The sequence below is a fragment of the Miscanthus floridulus genome, chromosome 12 (assembly GCF_019320115.1).
Source record: "Miscanthus floridulus cultivar M001 chromosome 12, ASM1932011v1, whole genome shotgun sequence".
NCBI classification, from domain to species: Eukaryota; Viridiplantae; Streptophyta; class Magnoliopsida; order Poales; family Poaceae; genus Miscanthus; species Miscanthus floridulus.
The window spans coordinates 47536335-47558527 of NC_089591.1; the positions used below are offsets into that span (position 1 = coordinate 47536335).

At 43.4% G+C, this 22193-nt stretch overlaps 1 protein-coding gene and 1 pseudogene across 9 annotated transcripts; both read left to right on the top strand.

Moving 5' to 3' along the window:
* The first annotated feature begins 4026 nt into the window (after positions 1-4026).
* LOC136497727 (putative pentatricopeptide repeat-containing protein At5g08490) lies at positions 4027-12039 on the top strand. Of its 9 annotated transcripts, XM_066493580.1 has the most exons (8): positions 7233-7329; positions 7619-7990; positions 8093-8191; positions 8757-9460; positions 9822-10602; positions 11004-11401; positions 11677-11746; positions 11825-12039. In XM_066493580.1, exons 5-8 carry the CDS (start codon positions 9962-9964, stop codon positions 11886-11888), a joined length of 1173 nt encoding a protein of 390 aa, XP_066349677.1. In that variant the 5' UTR covers positions 7233-7329; positions 7619-7990; positions 8093-8191; positions 8757-9460; positions 9822-9961; the 3' UTR covers positions 11889-12039. The 9 variants fall into 9 exon arrangements, with proteins under 9 accessions (XP_066349673.1, XP_066349669.1, XP_066349670.1 ...); XM_066493576.1 differs by lacking the exons at positions 11004-11401; positions 11677-11746; positions 11825-12039 and adding an exon at positions 4027-7092 and having other exon boundaries at positions 7215-7329; positions 7690-7990; positions 9822-9964; XM_066493572.1 differs by lacking the exons at positions 11004-11401; positions 11677-11746; positions 11825-12039 and adding an exon at positions 4027-7072 and having other exon boundaries at positions 7215-7329; positions 9822-9964.
* A 916-nt stretch (positions 12040-12955) lies between these two features.
* Positions 12956-21799, top strand: LOC136495311 (uncharacterized; annotated as a pseudogene).
* Positions 21800-22193: the final 394 nt, after the last annotated feature.

The window sequence follows — 22193 nt, forward strand, 5'->3', positions numbered from 1 at the left end:
CTCTAGCTAGCTAGGAGCCAAGCTCCAAGAGTAACAAACACAACCGCTGACCAAAACGTGAACTAAGTGCTCTTTAGAGTCTGGAATCAATGGAGATGCTCTCTTATCAAGTTTTGGACCCTTATCCCTTAAGGATTGATGGGAAAATCAATAGATTTGCTTGGGGACCTGAGGTCAACAATAGAGTGAGCTCCTACTATATTTTGAGTGTGCTAAAGTGAGGAAGAAGGGAGCAGGTTGGTTTGTATCCATTGGGAAAGAAAGGAAAAGGTATATGTACCCCCCAGGCCTCAATTGTCACTTAAATCGTAGATAGCCATTGGAGAGAAAAAGAAAAGGTATATATACCCCTAGCCCCCAATGGACATTGCACCCAAGAGGTCAGGCGAGACAAGGTCCACGGCCTTGAGGTCGGGCGAGATGAGGCCGCCACCAAAGGGTCGGATGAGCCGAAGCCCGCGACCAAAGGGTCGGGCGAGACGGAGCCCATGACCAAAGGGTCAAGCAAGACGGAGCCCACGACCAAAGGGTCAGGCAAGCCAGAGCCCACGACCTTGGGGTCGGGTGAGACGAAGCCCGTGACCTTAGGGTTGGGTGAGACAGAGCCCACGACCAAAGGGTCGGGCGAACCGGAGCCCGCACCCAAGGGGTCGGGCGAGACGGAGCCCGTGACCTTGGGGTCAGGCGGGACGGAGCCCGTGACCAAAGGGTCGAGCGAACCGGAGCCTGCACCCAAGGGGTTGGGCGAACCGGAGTCCACACCCAAGGGGTCAAGTGAGACGGAGCTCACACCCCGCAAGACAGTAAGGATAATAGTGATGTGTAGACTATCTTGACTGTGAATCTAAGGATGCATGTGGTTGTTTGAGCACTTGGTAGTACAGATTAGCTTAAGCATTGTGCCCCCCTTTATAGTACGGCTTTTCCTATACTCAAATTTAATATATAAAAGAATTTAAACCTCCTTTGAGTTTGAAGCCATCTATATTTGTAGTTGGGGGCTCCTCCATTCCGTGTAGCATCTTCAAATATAAATTCTATGCTTGTCATCTCGATAAATATCATTAGTTCTCTAGTTATGAATTCATTATCACCGAAACCCACAATTAAGGCTTGATTGCACTTTCAATCTCCCCTTTTTGGTGATTGATGACAACCCAATTAGAGCTTACAAAAAGATACGAAATAAATACTGAGACTTTTAGAGCCATGTGTGTAGAATCTCCCCCTAAATATGTGAATAGAGAATTGAATTCTCAAATTGGCATAAGAAGCCAAGATTCATATTTTAGTGAAAGTGATGGAGCTCCTCCTACATCCAAGCTCCTATGGGGTGCTACATACTGTGTTAGGTATGTAAAACATGATGCAAATGATAGTTTATGCACACATGTGCTTGCTGCTGTGCGGCAAAGCCGCATCTGACTGTACGAGCAAGGCAGAGTCAAGCACCACACAGCTAGCTCAGACAAAAGAATATGCAACCTAGCACAATAAGATGACTTCTAATCCACACAACGATACATGTCCATATCCGATAAATAAAGAGTCAAATAGTAGCATTATTTCATAATTTAAAGTTTTTCCACCTAGCGAAGACTAACACTCATTGAATAGGACATGAAGCGCAGCTGTTGCGAAAAGTTGTTGACCCCTCTAATTTTCTCCCCTTTGGTATCAAGCAACAAAAAGAGAGGAAAAGAAGAAAGATCAACACCTACTTATCATCTCCTTAGATGTTAGTCCAATCAATATCATCACCTCTTGCAGCAGTCCCGGAACCACCATCACAATCATCATCGTTGGAGTCAATACGTGCATGGCCCTAACGGTGAGTGGTGGCGGTGTAGCAAGTGGAACGAGTGGAACGTCTTGGCTCCTGCCTTTGACGGTATCCCTCTAGGGTCTCATCCCAATCTACTGCTCGTCCCTGCTCCTCCTCCTCATCATCTGAATCTGTGTCAGAGAGACTCGGATGGTCATACTATAGAGGAGGTGGAATAGGAGGAAGTGGTGGAAGGTCCTGTCCATGCTGTTGACGTTGCTCAAGCTATGTCTCATACGCTCTATCAGATGCATAGGTGCACTTTCCAAAGATTGCCTTCAACCACTTGCCAAATTTCTTCATCTTGCCTCCACTGCGAGACATAGAGCGGAGAGATTCAGGGATATCTACATGAGCATGAGAGATCCCCGCTCCCTGAGTAGCTACAGTAGGCTGGGTCTTCTCAATTTTTGTAGACGGTGTGCATCCTATCCTTCGAAAAATAAAATCCAGTGACCCTCTCAATCATGAACATGAGGTAGGGGGCATAGGGCAGACCCCTCCTCCCATCCTCTACGGCAAATCTCAATTTAGTCCACATGAATCTAGGGACATTGAACCTGTTCCCACCTGGAGCGAATCTAGCCAACACATTTCTCAAATAGCCATTAATATCTAAGGCTGCTCCATCCTTTGGGTTGATGGTGCTCCTGATGAGGTTGTTGAGGATGTAATAGAAGCTGTGTAGACCACTCCTCTTGCCATCTACAATCCTTCTATCTCTCCACATGTAACTGATGTCACGGATCTCAGCTCGAGGCTCATTATGAATGTAAGTGTAACCTCTGTGCTCCTTCCCAAAGCCAAGAATCTAGCTAAAAGTGATAAAGTCGACTCAGTAGTGTCGACCATCAGTCATCAAGTGAATCTCATCAGAGGTCATGTCATAGAAGTATGTGGCATGAAACTGTGCAAGGACTTCCTCATTCTAGTTATACTAGAAACCCATGATGTATGAAAGCTAGAACCTGTCATAAATTTTGATCACCTTGTCAAACTCAGGCTCCTTCTCCTGCATCTCATCCTAATTAATATACTGCATCTTGATGATCTTGGTTTTCTTAGATGCAAGAATGGCAGTGGCATAAAAGTTGTAATAAAACTCATTCTAGAATCTATAATCAATGCCCAAATCTTTGCGCACTACATAGGGATTGATCTCCCTTGCCTCTTCCATCAGCTTCCAACTCTTGGAATAGTTGACAACTGCATGCTGGCCGGAGTCATCTGGAGGTCTCATGATGATCTCACCCTCAAAATCTTTCATGTATCTGCCATCAAAATCAGAAAGATGCTGTGGGGTGACGGGAATGGCATCAGTGGTACAACCTATCATCTCCAGCCTTTCCTCATCTTCAGTGTATTGCTCACGCCTCCCCTTGTCACCAAGTCCCCTTGGAGTTGCATTACTGCCTGCTGCTGTTGACCTCCCTCAACCACGACAAGGTGGATTCTTGTCTCTTTGCTCATTCATCTTCCTTTTCCCTCTTCGGTCATTATCTCCGTCCTCCATCTTCTCAACCGAGGATAGGAGAGAAGAGGGAAGAAACTACTCGGGCCAGGGGCAGTAGCAGCCATCAGCGTCGTTGAGGGAGAGCTGGCAGCTGTTGCGGCTGCAAAGACTTCAGTTTCAGTTTCCAGTATACTACAGTACTACTGGTTCTGTTAATTTGCTGTTACTTGGATGAGTCCATCGACAAATTTGGGCGTGCTACTTTATGTAGCAGTAGCATGAGATTATTTTTGTTTGGATTAAAATTAATTGGACTAGTTTGCTTCATGATTTGTGCAGAGTTTATTTTTTCTTTTGAGAATCCACCGCAGTACGTATTTATAATTCGCTATTATTAAATTAACAAAGATCATGTATTTCGCTGGAAACTAGGGATGAAAACGGTACGGATATTTTCTGACCGTATTCGAAACCGAATCCGTTTAGAGGGGTTGAGATCTGTCCGTATCCGAGTCCGGATATCCAACATCTGATACCGTATCCGTATCCGAATACTCAAATCGCATATTTATGATGTCGATATTCAATCATATCATATCCGACATAGTTGACACTATCCGTATTCAAATCTGAATCCAGACAAAAATATAAAAATAAATATAATATCGGTGATATCCATACGTATCCGATCTGTTTTTATCCCTACTAAACAAACGTTTCATCACCACGCAAGCTGTCCGGTGTCCGCAGCCCCGTCCGTTCGGCGCTCACCTCTGTACTGTGTACTCCACGCCTCCACCTGCGCGAGCCCGAGCCCGAGCCCGAGCCCGAGTCCGCAGCTCCGCTCCTTCCCTTCGCCCCGGCCAGTCCCTCCCACAGTCCCAGACGCGACACTGAAACTCGAGGCGTTCCAACGACATAGACAGCCTCCCTCCCATGCGCGCGCGCTATCACAGCCTCGGCCGCACGAGCTATGCAGCAGCATCTGCTTCTTCTCGCAAGGCGGCGCGCCGCGCGCTCCACGCGGCGGCGCCCGCTCCCGGTCACATGCAGAGTCAGCGCGGTAGCGCGCCGCTCGGGCTCGCTGCCCCCGCCGCGCCGCACATTGGTCGTATGCTGGCCGAGGGCCTCCGGCCGGGCGCGCTCGAGCTCGCCGCGGCGATCAGGTCGGCCATGGCCGTGCCGGGCGGCAGCGGCGGCGCCCTCGCGAGGTGCCTCCACGGGCTCGCCGTGAAGTACGGGCGCGTGGCGAGCAGCGCGACGGTGGCGAAGGCGGTCATGGACGCGTACGGGAGGTTCGGGTCCCTCGCGGACGCCCTCCTGGTGTTCGACGAAATGGCGCGCCCCGACGCGGTGTGCTGGAACATCCTCATCACCGCGTGCTCTCGCCGTGGGCTTTTCGAGGACGCTTTTGTTTTGTTACGGTCGATGCTCTCCTGTGGCGTAGTGGGGCAGAGCATGCCGACCGCAGTGACAGTGGCTATAATTGTTCCGGCATGCGCAAAGTGGAGGCATTTGCGGACCGGCAGAAGCGTCCATGGCTACGTGGTGAAAACTGGTTTGGAGTCAGATACTCTCTGTGGAAATGCATTGGTGTCAATGTATGCAAAATGTGGTGGAAGCAGGGCAATGGATGATGCACATAGAGTGTTTTCTTCTATTCGCTGTAAAGATGTTGTTTCATGGAATTCGGTCATCGCAGGGTACATAGAGAATCGGTTATTTCAAGAGGCACTTGCGCTGTTCAGTCAGATGATCTCACTGGGATCTCTTCCAAATTATTCAACAGTGGCTAGTATTCTTCCTGTGTGCTCATTCACGGAGTTTGGGAGGTATCATGGGAAAGAAGTGCACGGTTTCGTGGTCAGGCATGGTTTGGAAATGGATGTATCTGTTTCTAATGCACTGATGACACATTATTCCAAAGTGCTTGAAATGAAGGCTGTAGAATCAATATTTGCAAATATGGATATGAGGGATATCGTATCATGGAACACCATTATTGCAGGATATGTGATGAATGGGTATCACTATAGAGCATTGGGCCTGTTTCAGGGGCTTCTGTCTACAGGAATTGCTCCTGATTCTGTTTCTTTTATCAGTCTGCTCACTGCTTGTGCTCAAGTAGGTGATGTCAAAGCAGGGATGGGGGTTCATGGTTACATCCTTCAAAGGCCAGTACTTCTTCAAGAAACATCCTTAATGAATGCTCTTGTCACCTTTTATAGTCACTGTGATAGGTTTGATGATGCTTTCCGTGCTTTCACCGATATTCCGAACCAAGACTCAATTTCATGGAATGCACTTCTCTCTGCTTGTGCCAACAGCGAACAGCATATCGAGAAGTTCTTTGTATTGATGAGTGAAATGTGCCGTGGGGTAAATCAGTGGGATTCAGTCACAGTCTTGAATGTTATACACGTGAGTACCTTCTGCGGGATTAAGATGGTCCGTGAAGCTCATGGGTGGTCCCTACGAGTTGGTTATACAGGTGAAACTTCAGTAGCAAATGCTATTCTGGATGCTTATGTGAAGTGTGGCTACTCACACGATGCATGCATACTTTTCAGAAACCATGATGGGCGGAACATTGTAACTGACAATATAATGATTTCTTGCTACCTGAAAAATAACTGTATAGAGGATGCTGAGGTGATCTTCAACCATATGGCTGAGAAAGACCTGACTTCATGGAATTTGATGATCCAGTTGTATGCGCAGAATGACATGGATGGTCAAGCTTTCAGTCTGTTTAATCACTTGCAATCTGAAGGCTTGAAGCCTGATATTGTTAGCATTGCAAACATTCTTGAGGCTTGCATCCATTTGTGTTCTGTACAGCTTGTGAGACAATGCCATGCCTACATGCTCAGAGCATCCCTAGAAGACATCCATCTTGAAGGAGCTCTTGTTGATGCATACTCAAAGTGCGGCAACATAACCAATGCATATAACATCTTTCAGGTCAGCTCAAAGAAGGACCTTGTTACATTCACTGCCATGATTGGATGTTATGCGATGCATGGAATGGCAGAAGAGGCAGTAGAGCTGTTCTCTAAAATGCTTAAACTTAACATTAGGCCAGACCATGTAGTTCTGACCACGCTCCTGTCAGCATGCAGTCACGCAGGGCTGGTTGATGCAGGAATCAAAATTTTCAAGTCCATCAGAGAGATTCACAGAGTTGTAGCGACAGCAGAACACTATGCGTGTATGGTTGACCTTCTTGCCCGTAGTGGACATCTCCAAGATGCATATATGTTTGCCTTGGATATGCCCCCTCATGCAGTCAATGCCAATGCATGGAGCTCCCTGCTAGGGGCATGCAAGGTCCATGGAGAGATCGAAATTGGCCAACTCGCTGCTGATCAGTTGTTCTCGATGGAAGAGGGGGACATTGGGAACTATGTCATTATGTCAAACATCTATGCAGCTGATGAGAAATGGGATGGTGTTGAGCATGTCCGGAAACTGATGAAGTCCAAGGATATGAAGAAACCTGCAGGATGCAGCTGGATTGAGGTTGAGAAGACTAGGCATTTGTTCATAGCCAGCGATACTAACCACCAAGATAGGTCTTGTATCTACGATATGTTAGGAAGTTTGTATCAGCAAATCAAAGATACACAGACGCAGAACATGACAATGATGAAATCTATGTGACCACAAGTTGCAGAAACTAGAAGTGAAGTGCTCTTCATCAAAGATGTGCTAAGGTGGCTTTCCTGACTCCTGTTGCAGAACTTCCACTTCCTGGCTGCAAATAGTAACAAATTCTCCTTTGTCTCACTGAGGTATGCAGTAGCCCAGTCATGTAAGCATTCTAGTTTGTCTCCTGCCTGCTGGGTGCTATTGATCTGTACATGAAACTAATATTTTGTAGCCATTAATGTTTATACCCGTACCGTTGTGCTGACAAGTTCATCCTGCTGGCAGAGGCAAAAATGAGGATTTACAGTTTTGTTTTAGGAGGTTCAGTTGCTTAGAAGGCAATTGTTGTCGGCTTGTCGCATGTCCAGGAATAATAAGCATCTTCATGTCCTAGCAGATGGTAATTTAATTGCATCCTATGGCTTCTCAAATTTTCAGTTCCTTTTGTCTTTCTACAAGCCAAGTGCATATGCAAATCAAATTTGTTATTTTCATATGAATTTTTGCAAAACGAGTATGAATCTCAATTTTTGTGACAATGCACATCTACAGATGCACTATTGGTGTGCATAGTTTCAATTTTTTTGAAAACTCCGAAGTATGGTTTTAATGGGGTTTTCATGGATTGCACCGAAGATGTGATTTGCACTGAATATTTTGCTAACACTTTCACTTTGTTTCTGAAGCAGGTTGATCTTGCATTTTTATGAGAACTAATAATTTATGGTTGTGTGCATCCCTGGTTCATGGCTTACTGCAGAGGCTGGAGACTATTTCCATTATCTGAAAATGTGAGCACTGCAAGGATCTTGAGGCCAATAAAGAGACCATGGAATTTCAAGTTAACCAAGGCCCTTAGAAAGTATATAACTCGTGTTTTGCTGTTAAAAAGAAGTAGATGTTTCCTTCATTCCAACCATATTGGTGCATACCATACACACTTCTCGTGTTAATGACAAGTTCAGGGTAACAGTTGTTGGTATTGGCGCTTGGCAGTGTGTCAACACTGCACACACTGCCAACAACATCTCCATGGGCGGACTCTGACTAGAGATCTGAAGGTAAAAAAAGGGAAGAGTTTTCAAGGATTGGTATTGTTTCTGTGTCATGCTCCGTGTAATATTGTTTCTCTTCGGATCTGAAATTTGCACTGTACATGCCAGTTCCAGTAATTGAGCCTTCATGTGAATGAACTTTGGAGAAATAAAGCATGCAGACTCCTGTACCTGCTAGTGCTATGGTTCAGAACTTCCTCCACTTTGGTAAGAAGCTCATTAACACTCATTACAGATTCTTATTAAAAAAATTCATTACAGATTGAATTACGGTTCTTTCTTTTTTACCCAAAAACTGTGGAGTAAAAGCTCCCCAGCACCGAACAAATATTATTATTAATAAAAGAACACATGAACGTTACAGGGCAAGTTAGCTAGGAGCTAACAAAACAAAACTTACAAGGATAAGGAGAAATTACCAAATTACAAAGGTTGCAGCCAATGAATAATTACATTGTGTGAACTGGAGTTAAAGCTGACATAAGTGGAGCCTAACTCTTATAAAACTTGAATCGCGGTTCTTGAATTTGTGGATGTATGATATGACGTTATTTTTCGCATTATGTGCTTTTGCCTTTAACGCATATCCACGCCGTTATCAACCTTAGCCTGTTCGGGAGGCCGTAAACGATCGTGGATTATTTACTGCTGGCTGGTTTGGTGTGAGAGAAAAACACTGTTCCCGGCTGGAAATTTACGATCGTTTACGAGCAAGCGAACAGGCTGGGATTCTAGAAATCCCTTACTAGACTAACCGAGTTCTCGTTTTCAGGATCTATATGCTTCTTCAAGCCCATGGACGAATACTCGAAATGCAAGTTGACCATCGACTGCTGCATCCAGTTCAAAGAGCAAGCCAAACAGCAAGTTTTTGTGGACCCGTGGTCATTGTGGTACTCAATAGCTGTTAATGCTCGCACTGCCGTTAGCACTGATAGCCACCCAGTTGAGCGCAAGCAGGAACCAACTGCTGCCGGCTGCAGATTTCTTCTCAGCTGCGTCTTGAAAAAGAGCAGGAGATTGGGATTTGGGGAGGAAGCCGAGCAGCGCTCAAGCGTGGGGCAAGGCACTGACTCCGAATCCACAAATTAACCAAACCAGTTGCCAGGGCACACGCGTTTTCGCCAGGAATACCCGTGGTTGCTCGTTGCCTTGCCGTCCACCAAACGGAAATCGAGCCCGAACACACACCAACCAAACCCGGGGTAGGCCGTTCGGCCGTACTGCTATAATAGCCTCCTCGCCGCCCACGCAACAACGCAACTGTCCCCACTTCGCCGGGCGGAGGAAAAAAAATTCCCCTTTGCTCACCGGGAAGCGCCGACGCCGTTGATGGATTTCGGAAGGACCAAAGCTGCCGCCGTAGCCCTGACGTCCGAAGCGACCTCCGGCCCGTCCCGTCTGCCCCTGTCGGCCCCCGCCACGCCGTGGTTCCGGGAGCTGTGGGTCAACGCCTCCAAATAACGGCTCGTCGAGGTGCGTTCACTGATTCGATTTGGTTGTATCCGTGCAATTGTTATTCTGGGGTGGATTGGATGTTCATTTGTGCTAATTTTGATGGCCTTGGTGTTAAGCCGGCTTGGTTGCTGTTAACTCTTGTAACCAGTAGATTGTTCATTCGAGCTACTCCTACCTCACAGTTGACTCTCCACCACCAAAGAGATAATCTGATCATACAGACCAAATCCCAATATTCACAATAATGTTAGACTCAAACATATTAGATAGAATAACTGGAGCATGCTTGTGATTTTGTGAAACACAAGCAGCCGCAAGTCTAATTACGAAGAGCCTGTATTGGGTGAACTGAGCTGACCTTTTTGCTCCCACGTTATAGGAGAACACTGGTGGATTTCTCAGCTGGTGGTGGGAAATAAAGCGACTGACCCAGCATCCTTGTGATAGCAATCACAGCATTGGCAGCTTCTTCAGTTTTAGCTGAAACTAGACAGATAAACAAGGCAGCCAGCTGTCGGAATGCATAGACAGAAGATTGCAAACTCTGGGTGGGCTGCGTTTGATCGCAAGTGGCGCAGCGCAGATGGCAGTGGGGATGAAGGTGATGCTGATTCATTTCCGGCTCTCTCAAGTTTTGGAGCCCCCAATCTTGCTAGCAGCTCCATTACAGAAAAGAATGGGCTGAAACCAAAGCCTTTTGCTTCAGTGGTTTGCCCTTCTGTTGATTCTGGAGCTGTTAGTACTGGACGCGGAAGTAAGCATTCAGCTAATGTCGACAATGGGAATGACGGTGCAATCTCTGCATCTGTTAATAAAGTTAAGCTCTTGAAAGATGCACACAGTTGGGCCGACAGTAATTTAATCGAGGATGTACTAGCTGCTGTGAATAATGATGTCAGCCAAGCATCTGATTTGTTGAAAGCTATGGTCTCTCCTGACTTGCAGACTGGAGAGGGCACAACATCTGGCCAACCTGCTGCTGTGATGAATAAAACACATGGATTACCATCAGAAAGTGCTGCAGCAGGCAATGCAAATCCAGATAGCTCACAGTTGTTGCTGCCGCCGATGAATTTTCCCTCTATACCCTTGCAGCCTGAATTCGAAGAGATTGATGATGATTACTTAAACTACCGGAAAGATGCACTGAAGATGCTGAGGTATGATGAGATTCCTCGTTTCTGCTTATGTTTTTCAAATTGTCCGCTGTTAGCATTATATTTGCTCTGGGCTATGCATAGAAGAAGTGTGTCTCTATTCTTTCTCTATCCACCAGGAGCCTAGGATGTTCATTCTAGCATAGAACTTGCATATGACCATTTACTCTTGTAATTCCAAACTTGCATGAGCATTCAAAGCCATTAATTTGTAAAGCATTCTAGAAAGAAATATGAAATCCTTGAATTATTGGTCTAACAGTCCATAAAAATTGATCAGACACTAAGACAGTTGAAGATGGCAATATTTTTTATTTAAGGTTTGTACACTTGTTTTATGTGATGACCAAAGTCAACTCTTTTCAAGTGAAATAACGAGCCACTTTCTTTCCTTTTGGTGGCAGGGCTGCCACAAAGCATTCCCAGTCTGCCAGCAATGCATTCTTGAGAGGTGACCATGCTGCTGCCAAGGAACTCTCTCTCAGAGCTCAGGAAGAGCGGGCAGCTGCTGAAAAGCTGAATAACAAGGCAGCGGAAGAAATATTTCGGCTTAGGAATAGCAATAATGACATCTGGAAGATAGACATGCATGGTCTTCATGCATCAGAGGCTGTGGCAGTATTGGAGAGGCATCTCCACATGATAGAGTTCCAGCAACCTGGGAATAAGTCAGCTTCAACTGAGGACTTAGCTAAGTTGGAGTCTGCATATTCTGAATCAACCACTGGTTCAAACATTGAGCTTGCCACTGAGAAGGTGGTCTTACGCCGGCCTAAGCAGTCTATCTTACATGTGATCACAGGTAATCTGTTGTTCCTCTATGCATGCTTTCCTATCGCATACAGTTGATGGTTTCATATCAAAACTGAAACAGTTTATGTTCATCACTTTTCTTGCCACTATCTTTGTAATTATGATGATCTGCAAATGTGCAATTTAATGGATGAGAGCATCTTGGTATCATTTTACAAGCAGATAATGCGTTGATTTGGTTCAGTTAATAACAGCATATATAGAAGAAATAATGATTTCATGTTCATGATGGCAATAACTCATTTCTGTTTGTACTTTACACAGGGATGGGTAACCATAGCAAAGGGCAGGCTTCACTGCCTGTTGCCGTTAGGGGTTTCCTTATTGAGAACGGGTAACATTCGATGCAATCAATACAACTCTACATCTAAGTGTACACACGCAAGTATGATTGACAACCTTCTGCTCGCAGGTATCGATTTGATGAGCCGAGGCCTGGTGTTTTTGCGGTTCGTCCGAAATTCCGCCGCAGGTGAACCTGTAGAAGTTTGTACAATTGTAACATGATGTATGTATCAGTTGTGCCGACATAGCCACTGCCTATGAAACTAGAATGGCAGGGTGGGTAATAGGAAATTCCAGCAACTCATTGTTTATTTTTCTTGATTAATAAAGTGAATTTGTACATATGTGATGTTATTTAACCTCCTTGAACAGTAACTTCGTTCCCACTTGACATGCAATGTTGTGATTATAATGACCGGAAATTGTGCTAGTGTACGGCAATGACATGCAATGTTGTAGTGCAGAATTGGGCTGCCATTGTCAATAACCAGTATGTGTGATTCCTCTAGAGGCTCTGCTGGTAAAAAGCACTCGTCACAACTCATATCTCACTGGTCTACTTCGTATCTTCTTCACTGTAATCCATTGCTTTGCCGACAGATGTGATTCAGGCTTTGTGATTTACTGACATTTCATTTGCCCTCCAAGCTCCAAGCATTTTGCTTTCGAGCATGGCATTCCTCGTGCCCTGTCAATTGTGAACAGAAATCAACTTGTGATGTCATAGATCTTGGGCTCGAGGTCGGTTGTCTGAGCTTTTGAGCTAATGGCCACATCCTAATAAAACAGAAAAAAAGAACTTTTTTTTTTAACTTAGAAAAAAAGAACTTAAAAATGGGCAACTTGGGGTCAGTTTAGTTCTCCAAAATTTTGCCAAATTTTTCAAGATTCCTCGTCACATCGAATCTTTGGACGCATGCATGAAGCATTAAATATAAATAAAAAATAAAACTAATTACACAGTTTAGACGAAATTCACGAGACGAATCTTTTAAGCCTAATTACACTATAATTTGACACTAATTACTAAATAACAACGAAAATTGCTACCGTGCATTTTGTCAATTTTTTTTTGCATTTAAACAAGGCCTTCGGCAAGCAGCAGAGCAACTTCATCGCTGGGCTGCTGCTTCCTGCTTGCAACGTGGCAGCTGTTTCTGCGGCACACCCCTCCGTCCCTCCCTGGCGATGTGGCCCCTCTGCCCGTGTGCGCGCTTTCGTTTTCGTGCAGGATTGTGGTTCGCAAGCGCAGAGCAGTTCGTGGAGCCAGGTGGCCCGCAGCAGCCTGCTGCGCGAAGAAGCCACACCCACACCACGCATCACGTAGTTGGCTCGCGGGACCCAGGCGTCAGCATCGCGCCTCCCTCTCCCGAAGCTCGCGCGTCTCCTCGCACCTCGGCGCCCGGAGCGGAGCGAGCCTGAGGCGCGAGACCAAGCGATGGCCTCGCCGGCGGCGGTGACGCGGCACCCTTACCCCACCGTCCTTGCCTCCGGCCCTCGCTACTGCCGCCGCGTGAGTGCTCCCCCCCGGATGTAGTGTAATTCCGCTGGTGGAATCCACGCCCAGCGGTGCGGTTAGTGTGAGCTCCAGAGAACCGTAGGGTTTCAACGCCGCACCTCGTTCTGAAGCTGCCATATTCTTAATTCTTGTGGGAGGGAATGGGCGGAACCCGTTTAGCCATGGATTATCTTCAGCCTGTTCGCTTGGTCGTAAACGATCGTAAATTTCCAGCTAGAACAGTATTTTTCTCTCACACCAAACCAGCCAACAGTAAATAATCCACGATCGTTTACGGCCTGCCGAACAGGCTGCTTGTTCGGACTGACACGAAACAGTACTACTTGAGTGAGTGTTAGATTTGGAGGCAGAAGGCTGATGTGCACAATTGTTTGGATGATCGTTTTGTACTGAAGGGCCGGATTGATGGTTTGGATTGTCAGTATATATATAATATATGCCACACGCAGAAATCATGATTTCCACGTATAACATATACTGATTCTGTTAGATAATGGTATGGCATGTATGAAAAAATGGTTTGTTCGAGTGCTTCATTAACATTAAGCAGGAGAGAAATGGATATATCGCACACTACAAGTTGCTTGTCTGAGTCATTTGCACATGTAACATTCAACGCTGCAAACTGCCTGGGCTGTTCCAGAATAAGTTTGGTCTAAAGTGGCCATATGGTTTACGCCCATTCTGGCATCTGTTTAGCTTCCTTTGTTTACCTATGTTCTGTTCTGTATGATGTTTTTTCATCCTGCTACAGAATTTTGTTCTCAAAACTAAGTTTGTTCACTCTGGTGACGATCATTTGCAGGGACATCCACCTTCGAAAGTCGGCTTCCGAAGCTTGGCGCCACGATTAAAGGTCAATGCACTTTTTGGGTGGCCTAAGGGAGACACGACAACACGTCAACCGATCCCTCCTGCTGAATCATATACGCCCTCAGGGTCAGCCTCAGAGGTGTTTTGTGTTTCTTGAGTGAACTCCTTTTCCAGGACCTATTCACCTAATTCATGATTTCCTTAATCGCCCGTTTGTTTCAGGTGGGTGCAAAACCACGTGAGGTATCCATTTCTGTTGCTTCTTCTATCATGGACATTCCTGCTGCGGATTGGGATGCCTGTGCGTGTGATCCAGATGATCCTGAAAACTTTAACCCTTTCCTTACTTATGCATTCCTCTCAAGCTTAGAAGAATCACGTTCTGCGGTAAAGGTAAGCACATAAATCACCATGTATTCTCGTCATATCATACAAAGATATTTCCGTTTTAATCACTGTTCATCTACTGCCTACACAGACGTTTAGCCCGTTTAACCGTTTAATTGGTCGTTTAGCCTAAATTATGGCTAAATGATAGGTGACCAACTGTATAGTGTTTAGCGTTTAGGTGAACACTAGTTTTAACCGTTAAGTGCTCAAGCTCCATTATAAGCATGTGTAATGTTGAACACATTGATTTTGATGATAAATTTGCTGTCTTTAATTGACAACAGAACTACAAACAAGATTTGTCTGCAATATCACCAGGCATATTGAGACATCACAAATTATGAATTACCTATGACCAGGGAGTTTCTTTTTCTATGTGCTTAGCCTGACCCATCATGATTATGATTCTTTTTTTTGTGATTCTTAATTGCACAGTTGCTTTCTTTATGAAAAGTACTCCCATAGATTGAACAAAGATTAGCTCTAACTTTTATTCAGTACCAATATTCATGGATGTACACACTGTTATCTTATTGTCTTCCTTGGGACCTTGGTCTCGACTGATTTCAGGAAACTGGCTGGTTACCTTTCCATGTTATTGCACGGGATGAGAATGGACATATTATAGGTGTTGTTCCTCTTTACCTTAAAAGGTTTAACATCATTAACAGAATATCATCTCCTGTTTTCCTACTTCCCATGTACTATGTGCTCCTTTCATCTTGTTCATTGGTTGAGCGACAACATTATGAACTTGCAGCCATTCTAGAGGAGAGTTTGTGTTTGATCAATCATGGGCAGAAGCTTACTACAACTATGGCCTTGAATACTATCCAAAGCTCCAGTCTTGTGTGCCTTTTACTCCAGTAACTGGTCAAAGAATATTACTTCGAAAAACATCATATCGTGATCCAGTTTTTGATGCACTAGTCAAAGGTTTGATAAGCCTGACTACCAAGGTATCTGGGTTAGCATTCTTGCAAATATTTGTTTAAAGTAGTGGCTAAGAATTATAGCAAACATCCTATAGTTATAGCATCTATGTGCTACTGTTCATTGTTTCCACCTTTCATTATTTCCACCTTTTATCAGCTCTACTTCATATGGCATTGTGATATCCTCTAGGGCTCACCATTTCTTAATTCTTGAGTCATTTGTCTTCTTTCATTCTCGTTTTCTTGACATTTACAGTGTATACCAAAGGGCACCAAGTCTGTTTATGGCATTGTGATATCCTCTAGGACTCACCATTTCTTAATTCTTGAGTCATTTGTCTTCTTTCATTCTCGTTTTCTTGACATTTACAGTGTATACCAAAGGGCACAAAGTCTGTTTCATTTAAATATAAGAATTTGGTTGTCTGCTTGCAGCTACAAAGTTGCTAAATCAGGGCTTGATCGTTACTTAATGTGTGCTGGTGATGAGTCAATGCTGAAGTGATGTTTCGTTTCGTTATCTTTATGGTGTTAACTTGTATATAACACTCCAAAGTCCAAATAACTCACATTCATTCTGAGCGCTCACACTCTCACCAACCCAACAACAACAACAACAACAACAACAAAGCCTTTAAGTCCCAAACAAGTTGGGGTAGGCTAGAGTTGAAACCCAACAGAAGCAATCAAGGTTCAGGCACGTGAATAGCTATCTTCCAAGCACTCCTATCTAAGGCTAAGTCTTTGGGTATATTTCATCCTTTCAAGTCTCCTTTTATTGCCTCTACCCAAGTCAACTTCGGTCTTCCTCTGCCTCTCTTCACGTTACTATCCTGACTTAGGATTCCACTACGCACCGGTGCATCTGGAGGTCTTCGTTGCACATGTCCAAACCATCTCAATCGGTGTTGGACAAGCTTTTCTTCAATTGGCGCTACCCCTAATCTCTCACGTATATCATCGTTCCGAACTCGATCCCTTCTTGTATGACCGCAAATCCAACGCAACATACGCATTTCCGCGACACTTAGCTGTTGAATATGTCGTCTTTTCGTAGGCCAACATTCTGCACCATACAACATAGCAGGTCTAATCGCCGTCCTATAAAACTTGCCTTTTAGCTTCTGTGGTACCCTTTTGTCACATAGGACACCAGACGCTTGCCGCCACTTCATCCACCCTGCTTTAATTCTATGGCTAACATCTTCATCAATATCCCCGTCCCTCTGTAGCATTGATCCTAAATATCGAAAGGTATCCTTCCTAGGCACTACTTGACCTTCCAAACTAACATCTTCCTCCTCCCGAGTAGTAGTGCCGAAGTCACATCTCATATACTCAGTTTTAGTTCTACTAAGTCTAAAACCTTTGGACTCCAAAGTCTCCCGCCATAACTCCAGTTTCTGATTCACTCCTGTCCGGCTTTCATCAACTAGCACTACATCGTCCGCGAAAAGCATACACCAAGGGATGTCCCCTTGTATGTCCCTTGTGACCTCATCCATCACTAAAGCAAACAAATAAGGGCTCAAAGCTGACCCTTGATGTAGTCCTATCCTAATCGGGAAGTCATCCGTGTCTCCATCACTTGTTCGAACTCTAGTCACAACATTGTTGTACATGTCCTTAATGAGCCCGACGTACTTCGTTGGGACTTTATGTTTGTCCAAAGCCCACCACATAACATTCCTTGGTATTTTATCATAAGCCTTCTCCAAGTCAATAAAAACCATGTGTAGGTCCTTCTTCTTCTCCCTATACCGCTCCATAACTTGTCTTATTAAGAAAATGGCTTCCATGGTTGACCTTCCGGGCATGAAACCAAGGTCACTTAAGCTTAACCCACTTAAGCTTTTTTTGCTTCACATAAAAGGGTTAACCTGGGGTTGATGGCATGGACTCTACAAACCTTATATATTAGTCTAACCCACCCTCAACAAGCAAGGTGGGACTAAACCCCTACAAACTTGCATCAACACACACATGGGCTACCATGGGCCTAATTCAAACTGGGACGGATTTCACATTACTAATTATTGATGTAGGCTCATGTATATGTGAAGTAGTGACAACCTTTTTGGGTTGCTTTGTTTATTTATCAACTATCTCTGTATAGCTCTTAAAAGACTACCTTCTGATGTATTGAACCAAGTTAATATCTGTTGGTTTCTGCTGCATTTCAGATGAATGTGTCATCATTACATATTACTTTTCCGTCTGAAGGTGAATTCAGCAAATTGAAGGATAGTGGGTTGTTACAAAGAATTGGGTTGCAATATCACTGGAGAAATCGGAATTACAAGAGGTGCTAACAAATTATGATATTAATAGCATTTCCTTCTGGATTGTTCAATGCTTGAAGTTGGGACTTCTAAGTTCTAACCATATTATACTGCAACTTGGGGGTTTCAATGCTTGGGTGGGACATCTAGTTTTAAGAAAATCTTGGTGGACTAGAAGTGCAAACAAGCTCACAGTTTGGGTGCAGCTACTATTTCCCTCGTATACTGTTAACTCAAGGCATTTTTCTGTTCTTTTCCCACAACATCTCATATTTATTAAAAAATGACACTTGGTTGTTGATATACTCTCTATCATTTGCTGTAATAATTTATCTGTAAATAGTGGTGAATCAGCTTGTTATAGCATTCTGGTTAGACTTTCTCTGTGGGCCATGAGGTCTTATACCTATTTTGGCTAACTTCTTCCTTTATTAGTGCCAAAAAAAAGTAGTTATCTTGACCAGATAATTGTAGCTAAGAGGACACATTTCAGATAAAAGCATAGCATGTGGACCATCGTTTTAAAACAGTGGATTTTTTATGGAATCACTGCCTTGTTGATTCTGTGCTAAACTTTGTGAGATTACATGTTAGTTGGCTAGTTTATTGTGATTTCACAATGTTTGCTGATATTCTTTGTTCACCATGTTTTTTCAGTTTTGATGAGTTTCTGATGGATTTGAAGCAGCCTAAACGGAAGAATATCAGACAAGAACGTAAAAAGGTTTACCTTCTTTTGGCTTAATTGATTCAAATGTGCTTGTCAATTGAGGGTAATCTTTTTTTGGAAACTTCCCAGATTCCTGCTCAAAATTTGCAAATGAAGCGACTTCGTGGAGACAAAATAAAGGTAATTATAAGGGAGAGATATTCTTTAATCGTACTCTTCAGTCACTTCTTTTACATTTTCATATTCTTCACCAATATCTCATTAGCTTTGTTGCTTTCTGGACAGCTTACTTATAATTGTTTCCATTCACATTGCAGAGCAGCCACTGGACACCTTCTATAAATTCTACCATTACACAACTGATAATCAGTTTGGTTTCACATTCTTCTTACCTTGTATTTTTTTATTCTATAATCTATACCTAACATTATCCCATTCCCGTGGTGTTCTTGAAATGGTTGTTCATCTTCTGTCGACATTCATACATATCGTGATACAGCACCATTCTTGTTGACTCACTCTTCGACTTGAATTCCGGTGTCCATTTCTTCTTATTTACAATGTCACATAGTTTCCCCTAGGTTGGTCTATTTTTTTTTTCTGTACCCTCTGTTAAACATTTATGATCTTTTTAAAGGATTAATATTTAAGTGTGCTACTGTGTGTTAAGAACTAAACTTAATCAAAGCAAGCAAGGAATAGAAATTTAGCAGATTATCAGGCAAAAAGGTCATTTAATCGAGCTAAATGTAATGGCCACTTAAACAGATACAGTTGGCCATTGTGTAGTGTTTAAATAGGCTAAATGGTCATTTAGGGAAAAAAGGATTGGAGTTTGAACTTTGAAGTAATTACTGATAAATGCATGTGACTGCTAGCACATTGCCTTCTACTTGAATTGGAAGAGGCAACAAAGTTTTAAGAACCACCATTACGTGAGTGCGTGACCCCCTCACCTTTTTGCACTTCCTTTCTGTTACACGGCATATCTGTAGGTATTTGTGGCGATCATGCCTAGGCACGTTTTTCATTAAGAGCGGCATATATGTAGGTATGAATTAGGATTGTATAGAATTTGCTTGTGCAGTAATGTAGTTTTCTGTATTTTCACTTGTAGCTAGGGAAGTAGGGATGCTTCCATAGGTCTTTTCTGTCCCATCCTATGTCCTCTGTTTTCGAAGTCCGAATCTGTTCAATTAAATGAGTTCTGTGGCGACCCAATGATCCAGAGAAAGCACTCATAGCTTACTTTTCACTGCAGTTGGGGCAGACCATACTTGACAAGGGATTTCTTTCACCTCTTGGGAGAAAAGATGGGGGAGAATGTGATGCTTATTGTTGCTGAAAAAGATGATAAACTAGTTGCTGGAGCTCTTAACATTATTGGAGGTGATACACTGTTTGGCCGGTTATGGGGATGCCTGCCAGATGCTTACTTTCCCAATTTGCATTTTGAAGCTTGCTATTATCAGGTAATTTGCTCATGTTCAGAATCATATGTTTGGAACAATGTCATTATATGGTTTGCTTATAGAATAGTGATGTTGTCCAGGCGATTGAAGCAGCCATAGAGTTAAACCTGAGTAAGGTGGAGGCAGGTGCTCAGGGAGAGCACAAGATCCAGCGTGGTTACCTCCCAGTGACAACTTACAGCTGCCACTACTTTTCAAATCCTGGTTTTGCGGCAGCTATTGGAAATTTTCTTACACATGAGACGGCTCAGGTATTTTCGTGTCGATATTTTCAACCAGTTTCTCGCCAAAACTATGTGATATCAACCTTGCTGTCTTTGTTCTACTCACTTCTATGTGTGCTGAAAATAATCTTTTGTGAACGCATATACTACTCTTTCATCTGAGTGCATAGTATCTGTAGTTAATCATTGTAGTTTTGCCATCCACATCCAATGTCAAACTCACCTAGATTGAGTACCACATCTGGCACCCTTAAATCTGAAACTTGTCCTGTTTTCGTTTCATATTTTCCACTACATTAGCCTTGTCCTGTTTTCGTTTCAATATTTTCCACTACATTAGCTCACATTCTGATGGGATCGGGTGCTCCAGTGTACAGTATCATCACCAATAGTTGATATACACACAAAAAAGAAATTATTACCGCCGCAGTACTACCTTTTGGAGCTAATGCTATTCTATGTTAGCCGGTGCTGAGTGTGACTAAGGTCAGGACATCTTAGTAAACACACATTGAGGGCTTGTTTGGTTGCGAGACTGAGCTAAGTTTGTCTGGAAAAACGGTTGCCTGAACTTTTCCTGTACCCTGTTTGCTTTGAACCCTGAATAGTTGCCTGGAGGCAACAGCTGCCTGTGGGCAGGCCACCGAAATCGACTGCCTGGGCGTTGCGGCGGCATTGCCTGGACTAGCGACACCATGATTAGGGGACACGGAGGCATTTATAATATAATAATAAGACAAAGCAACCTTTGTTAGCTTTTACTGTTTCACAGTACATGAATATTAGAATATGTACGGATCATGATTTTCTTGCAGGATTTTTTTTTGTTATGGATAGATTGAATACTTATCAATTTTTTGTTAAAAAAATATTTGATCTATTATTTTTCTTGCTAGATTAAATTGATGTATGCATTACCATTTTAATAATACAATCAAACTGTATATTAGAATCAATTAGATGTAAAGTTGGAAAGCTTTCTACTATTAGTTTTCTCGGGCATAGGCTTCCAACCAAACAGACTATTCTCAAGTTTGCCTGGCTAGGCAGATTTCATCAATTTTCCAGGCAACATTTTTTGCCAGGCAAGTTATCTAGGCTTCCAACCAAACAGGCCTTGACTCTAGCAGTAGTTTGTAAATACTATATATTACCGCATAAGGCATGATATCTTATTTTACCTTTTTCTAGCTTATTGTTGAGAAATTCTATTTTTTGGTGAGTAACTGCTGACACTACTAGTGTGGTGTTTATTTTATATCAGACACTTCTTTTCTTAAAATCCTTAAGGCTAATCCATGGGGATATCATTTTAATTATCATCTTAGTTCTTAGTGTGTGTGTGTGTGGGGGGGGGGGGGGGGGGTGTCATCCCTGGGTTTTGCTCCCCCTTGCTTCCAAAGGAGCCCTAAGGAAATGCAGTTTATTATGATGCACAATTTGCATACCTTTCTGCCTTTTCCTGGCACTCCCAACTAATATTCTTGTGTTAATAATACCAGCTTAAGCATGTTATTAAGGTCCTTCATGATTCGGGTCCATACAAGCAAGACATACTGAAAGAGTTTGCAGCTCAACAAGGCGTCGACCTGTAGAACACAAAAGTGACTTACACTTTGCATACTGTTTTATAGAATTAGCATCTTTTATGTAGCAACAGGAATATGGGTAATCCCATTAGGCATACCAAATTACGAATCCCACATTTGTACACTGCTAGGAATGTAAATATTTAACATGTAAATCTAAAACCATTGGCTCGAAAGGTCAACATCTAAACCCAAACATTATGCGATATTATGCATGTGTCAGAATTCAGAAATGCTTTCTGGGCGCTATTACATCAGCCTTACATAAACCTAGCCGTTGAGATGGGAGCTATAGCTATACCTGTTTCTACTTTACCCAACAGAAGGATCTGATGCTTCGTGCATATTGCGCTCTTTTCTAATGGGATCTTTCCCATCAGAAGGATCATCTGAACTATTAGGGCTCCTTTGGATCATGGGATTGGAAAAACATGGGAATGGAAAAATGTAGGAATATGATAGGATTGCATGTGCTTTCCCGGAGGATTTAACAGTTCAGGAAAATCAACAGAAACGCCTTTGGCAGACTCAGGTGAAACAAAGGAACTGCATGTGCGTGCCTAGCTACTGTTTACCCGTGACAAGCAATCCTGGTGACAATG

Bases quoted from the DNA above. Each gene is read 5' to 3' on its own strand.
- LOC136497727 (XM_066493573.1), top strand. From the start codon at position 4,215: ATGCGCGCGCGCTATCACAGCCTCGGCCGCACGAGCTATGCAGCAGCA.